Source organism: Gallinula chloropus, assembly GCF_964237585.1.
Source record: "Gallinula chloropus genome assembly, chromosome: 16".
NCBI classification, from domain to species: domain Eukaryota; kingdom Metazoa; phylum Chordata; class Aves; order Gruiformes; family Rallidae; genus Gallinula; species Gallinula chloropus.
Window position 1 is genome coordinate 15,475,925 of NC_140101.1, and position 6,326 is coordinate 15,482,250.

The 6,326-nt window shown below is 54.6% G+C and overlaps 1 protein-coding gene across 1 annotated transcript in view; it reads left to right on the forward strand.

The window, feature by feature from the left end:
• The window catches only part of AAR2 (AAR2 splicing factor), a gene marked incomplete at its 5' end in the record, with an annotated part of 7,826 nt that extends 5,718 nt beyond the window's left edge, over window positions 1–2,108 (forward strand). The window contains one exon of the mRNA XM_084271670.1: window positions 1,019–2,108. Coding sequence (XP_084127796.1) covers window positions 1,019–1,186 — 168 coding nt within the window. The 3' untranslated portion in view covers window positions 1,187–2,108. The remainder of the gene's footprint in view (window positions 1–1,018) is intronic.
• Between the last annotated feature and the right edge of the window lie 4,218 nt (window positions 2,109–6,326).

Here is a 6,326-nt window from a genome sequence, read left to right on the forward strand (position 1 = left end):
GTATTCTCTTTCCCCCCTCTCTTTCCCCCCCTCTCTTTCCCCCCTCTCTTTCCCCCCCTCTCTTTCCCCCCTCTCTTTCCCCCCCTCTCTTTCCCCCCCTCTCTTTCCCCCCCTCTCTTTCCCCCCTCTCTTTCCCCCCCTCTCTTTCCCCCCCTCTCTTTCCCCCCCTCTCTTTCCCCCCCTCTCTTTCCCCCCCTCTCTTTCCCCCCTCTCTTTCCCCCCTCTCTTTCCCCCCCTCTCTTTCCCCCCTCTCTTTCCCCCCCTCTCTTTCCCCCCCTCTCTTTCCCCCCCTCTCTTTCCCCCCCTCTCTTTCCCCCCTCTCTTTCCCCCCCTCTCTTTCCCCCCCTCTCTTTCCCCCCCTCTCTTTCCCCCCCCCTCTTTCCCCCTCTCTTTCCCCCCCTCTCTTTCCCCCCTCTCTTTCCCCCCCTCTCTTTCCCCCCCTCTCTTTCCCCCCCTCTCTTTCCCCCCCCTCTTTCCCCCCCCTCTTTCCCCCCCCTCTCTTTCCCCCCCCTCTTTCCCCCCCCTCTTTCCCCCCCTCTATACCTCCTCATCTCCCCCTCTTCCCCCCTCACATCTTCCCCCCCTCACATCTTCCCCCCCTCACATCTTCCCCCCCTCACATCTTCCCCCCTTCACATCTTCCCCCCTTCACATCTTCCCCCCCCTCACATCTTCCCCCCCCCTCACATCCTCCTCCCCTCACAGGTCAGAGTCATTCAGAGTTCCACAGGACACCTGTAATTACATATTAACTCCTGCTTGAAACAAAGTCACTGCCTTGCTGCAGATATTTCCCAGGCTGACTGGAGCAGGATGCATGTGCTGTGGAGTGAGAGGAGTGGAGGCTGTGTTCAGGTAGCCCCAAACCTGGAGTGGGGTCCAGGGTGGCAGCTCCCTTACCAGTGTCCTAACCCAAAACCTTTTCCCAGCGGAGCCTGTTGCTGACGTGCCTGTAGGAGAGCGATGCCCGGCTCGAGCTGTGCCTGAGCTCTTACCCACCTCTGCTCTGTCCTTCCAGGTGTTCTTCTCCTGCACCTGCAGTGCTGCTGTTGATGACACCCTAAGGAAAAAGGCTGAAAAATTCAAGGCTCACCTAACCAAGAAATTCAAGTGGGACTTCGAGGCAGAGCCTGAGGACTGCGCTCCTGTGGTGGTGGAGCTTCCCGAGGCTGTGCAGGTGGACTAAGCAACGTGCTTGCTTAGAAACAACCAGCTTTCCTCAAACAAGTCTTCCTGCACATCTCCAACCTCATCCAGCTTCCCCAAGTCTGTTTCTGAAGCTTACTCCTCTTTCTGCCATAGAAGCAGATGTGGAGAACCCAGGGAGGTTCCTGCCTTTACGAGGAGACCAGAACTACCAGAGCAGTCTGAGTGCTGTCACACACCTACTTAGGACACCTTGGGTTTTTTCCTGAGTTCTCCTGCACCCCTGGTCCCTCCATCCCTCTGTGCCAGGAGTGTGAAGCCTGCATGACTGCTTCTTGCAGCTCTGGCCAGCTGGAGCACAGGGTGTGACTGGAGAACTCCTGCTCTCCCTGGGTGTGCATCCCAGGGATGCAGCCTCAGCTGGTTCAGCACCGTGCTGGATGCTCACGCTGCGTGCTGTGACTTAGTGCCATGATGGCTTCTGGAGGAGGACTTGGAGCTGCAGCAAAACTCCTCCCACTTCATACCCCCAGTACTGAGGTATCTTGTTCCCCACGTTCTGCTAAAGCCTTTTGTATTTACTGCTGGCCCTCTCTTTAGCCTGGTGTAAAAGAAAGTTCTTGGTTTGGTACCAAGAAATAGAGTTATTGGACAGTAGTCAGTCGCCCAGGTCTTGGAGAAGAGAGCCAGCATGAGATAAAAGATCAAACTTCCACCTGAGCTGGATCCTGGTTTGTTGTAATTCAAAATCTTACATGTTTTCCCTGGTGCCAGTGTCTTCTTTCTCCCCATTCCCACAGGCAGGCTGAGAAGCCCTGTGGTGCTCACTCAGAGCTGCACAGGGACTTAGTCCTACCACTGACTTGTTGCTTTCCTGGCTGTTGGGCTCCTTCAGGAACTTGTCTGTATGCATGTTGAACAGTGACACTGTTTGTTAGTCTGTCATAGTTCACAATAAATCTCAAGAGAGCCTTGCCTACAGGAAACACCTGTACAAATAGTTGTTAGTTATTTGGCCAAATCTGATGCTACAGTGATGCTGCCTTCTCTTCTCATTGGGGTGTCCCCAGAAGTACCAGCACAGTGGTGCCTGTGACATCCAAGGACAGCTCCTAGTCACAAAGTGCCAAGTGTTCCAGGAAGCAGGTATGTGTTGAGGTGTTTCCAGATAATCAGGAACTCCCCACAGCCCTCAGCTGTCCACTGCCTGGTCCCATCTCCTCCCTTTCCTCAAGGGCTCCCTGCTCCATTACTCTGCTCTCTCAGCTTGTCTGATGTAGATGTAAATGCACTCCCTGGTGACTACAGGCCCTTAGGGAATATTACTCTGATATTGCAAGTGTTTTGGTTTTAAATCTTTCTTGCCATGCTTTCTCATCCTTGGCACCCGTGAGGTGTTTCTTAGGGCCCTTTATTGTGTCCAGTTCTGGGCTCCCTGGTACAAAAAAGCCAGGGGTCTCCTGGAGGGTCCAGCACAGGGCTACAGAGGGGATTAAGGGGCTGGAGCATCTCCCCTCTGAGGAAAGGCTGAGTGAGCTGGGGCTGTTCAGCCTGGAGAGAGGGAGCCTGAGAGGGGATCTGATCAATGATTATCAATAGCTGAAGGGTGGGGCACAGGGGGACATGGGCAGCCCCTTCTCAGTGTCTGTGGGGACAGGACAAGGGGCGATGGGCTCAAGTTGGAGCACAGGGAGTTCCCCACCAATCTGGGGAAGAACTTCTTCCTGGTGAGGGTGAGGGAGCCCTGGGACAGGCTGCCCAGGGTGTGTGGAGTCTCCTTCTCTGGAGAGATTCCAGCCCTGTCTGGCCACCAACCTGTGTGCCCTGTCCTAGGGACCCTGCTTTGGCAGGGGGGTTGGACCCCATGGGCTCTGGAGGTCCCTTCCCACCCTTCAGCTCTGTGAGTCTGTGATTCTTTCTGCTCCCCCTGTCCTGTCTCCATAGGCAGCGCTGTCTTGGCAGCAGTGAGCAGTCCCAGCCTTTTCAGTGTGTTGACTCTTCACACCAGCCTGATGCTGGTTCTGTTGCTTTGAAGCAGAACACCTGTCGCTGGTGGCAGGAGCGAGGGGAGCCTGGGGACCTGCCTGCCTGGAAGGGGGGAGCAACGGGGCTTCATGGGTGCCAAGCAGGCTGGCAGGGCTTTGCAGGCTGTCCTGGCACCTCTCCTGCTCCTCCCATTGACTGTGGCTCTGTTAACTTCCAGTTAATTGGTTTGAGATGTAACTCAAAAGTATGGAACTACACTTTAGCAACAGAGAGCAGAGGATATAATTGTACTTCTATGGGTTTGGGGCTTTTTTTGGGGTCTTTTTGCAAAGTTGTCATAGGGAGAAGGAATACCTCTTACCAGACCTGCAAAACAGGTGGGGAGAAGCAGGTCTCTGGGGACACAAACCCTTTATGAGATGCAAAGCTTTCAGCTAAATGCAGGTTCAGGTGTTGGGGATTCAGCCCTGTTACACGAATCCATGGAATGCTTTGAGGGAAAAGGGAAGCCAGCAAATACAAAGCAATGTATGTTGGATCTCTGCAAGGGGAGGTTATAAATTTTGGGAGGGAAAAGAGTGATGTTAGTCCCAGCTGGAAGGAGGGTATATGAGGGGAAGTGGTAACGTGTGGTGGAAGGAATATTTTCTTGGCCTTATATAGCCTTAGGCCAGCTGTGGCTGTGGTAACACTCCCCTTTTTGCTCTGAAAGCCAAAGAGAGACTGCATGTGTATGTAAATACTCATGCCTGTGTGCTAAGGAAGTGCAATGCATGATGTGTGTGTGCAGTGCTGATTCAGCACTGGATTAGGGCCACAAGGAGCAGCGTTCAGTGCCTTGCAGAGCGGCTCTGACACGTGAGCTCCACCGGCCTCCTGCTGCTGCGCAGAGCTCTCCGGCTGCCAGCGTGGTGCCAGGGGGGCAGACTGGCATCCTTCCTGTCCTGTGACAAGCTTCCACTGCAGCCCCACCAGAGCACGGGCCCTGCCTGCCTCTGGGTGAGCTCTATCCCTTGCAGATCAGCAGTGGTGTGAGCTGGCTGTGGGAGACCCCCGATGATGCACTGCACGCTGCTCAGTGTGTGTGTGTCCAACCCTGAGAGCTGCTGTTGCATCCTTGTCCTCTCAGGCACAGTAACAGCCAAACCAGAGTTTCAAGGCACGGTGACATTCAGCCTGTACAGGGTCTTCATGTTGTCCTGCACCACACCAGAGAGCTGCTGCTTGTTTCACCCTCTCCACAAATTCAGAGGTGTGGAATGTGGCTCTGACACCACAGAGAGCTGCCTTCCCATCCCATCCCATCCCATCCCACCCCTTTTTAACTGGGAAGAGAAACGGCTCTGCGAGCTCACCCAGCTTCCTTTGCCCTTCCATCACCTCCTCCCCAGCTGCCAGAAGAGCAGACAGAGCACTTCTGTCTTTCAGGTGGATGGCTGCCAGTGACTGTTGCGTCGCTGACGAACATCCCCAGTGTAGGTCTGCAGCTCCAACTGGTTTTGTGTGGCAGCTGTCTCCGGGATGCTCCAGCTCCCGTCACAGCCCTGCAACAGCAGCAGGCTCCTGGAGCCTTAGATGTCACCCCGCTGTGTAGAGGTGTTCTTGTCCTCTAAATGCAAACTGAAGCTGAAAGGGAGCCGGTGGGGCAGCTGTGGGGAGCGATCAGTGGTGCTGTGCAGCTTGTGCCGTGGCTTCAAATCTGACAGGAGCTCAGGGTTAACTCTTACTTGAACCAGCAACTCTTGGTGCTCTCCTGCTGCTGTGGAGCAGTAGGTTGAATTTTTGGTTATGTGCTCAGTGCTTTTGGATGGTAACCTGAGCCTTTCTATGTGCATCCTGTTCCAGTTCAGGTCTTTTCCTGGTTTTATTAGGCTTTTCTAGCATTTGTTAATATTGTACCCTTATTTTTGCCAGTCTAGAAATGCTTGACATCTATTTGTGCCTCAAACAACTGATAGGAGTGAGAGATTTTTTTGGGGTCTCTTAGACACACACCACCTTTGTTTGGAGCACCGTTTATTTCTGCTGCTGCTTTGACAGCTGGGCACAGACCACGCCAGCTGCCGCAGATGGAGCGGCTGGCACCGAGCTCCTGGGATATGGCAAACGATGCAATGGAACATCTTGAGCCCTTTCTCTGAAAAAGGAAAGAACCTTCCCCTGGAATCGCTGTTCATTGTCCAAGGAAGCTCTGACTTACTCTGCAGCCCTGTTACTATAAAAGGGGTGTGCTGGGGATGGCCATTCCTTCTCGATGTGGTCAGCTCCTTCACGCCTGTTTCTGCTCCTGCCTCCTGTCCTGCTGTGGGCTGGGGGCTGCTGGGCAGACCAGGGCTGGGGTTGGGCACTGCCAGAGCCTGTTCCATGGGGAAAGTGGTGGCCAAACCACCCGAGTGGAGCCAGATCCTGGGTGGGAGGATGCTCTGTACAGGAAGCCTGTAATTAATGCCCAGGATGCAACTGCTGTGCTGGGGCCTCGTTAAGAGAGCATAAACGAGCTGCAAGGCAGCCCTGCTACAAATAAACACATTCCAAATGGGTTAATCAATGGGAGGAAAAATCTATACAGGCAGGCTGCTGCTTTGGACATGTTGGTCCTACTCCTGCCCTGCCTGCCTCGGTGGGTGTGATGCAGCTTGCTCCAGGGGCTTTGTGTTTTTGGGAGGAAGGAGCTGGTGCCAGGGCGCAGCAGAAGTGGGTCACGCAGCTGCAGCCTGAGCAGCGAGGTGCCAGGTCTGTGCCTTGCCCACTTCAGCAGAGCTGAGCTCCTCAGAGCTGTGATGCCTGAGCACTTGGCCTCCTCAGCTCTGGGCCTTGGAAACGAACGGGCTGTGCTTGTGCTCCTCGTGGCACAGGTGCCAGGTCCCAACGTGAGCCAGGCAAGAGGTGAGAGGGAGAAGGAAATGACAAGGGGGGTAACGTTTCATCACATGCAGCCCTCAGGAGAGGAGGGCTGTGGCTGTGTCCGTGGCCTGGCAGGCACAGCTCCCATGTCCTGCCTAGGATCACCTGGGATGCCGAGCTGCAGCACAGAGAGGATTCCCAGACTTCAGACCCCTGAAGCTTGCATGTTTTGTCCACTCTGGGAAGTGAAACGTGGTAATTCCCTTAACACTCATAGTCCATGTACCTGTTAAGCAGGTATCCTTTACTGTAGCGCTGGGTGCTCAGGGGATCTGGGTGCTCAGGGGATC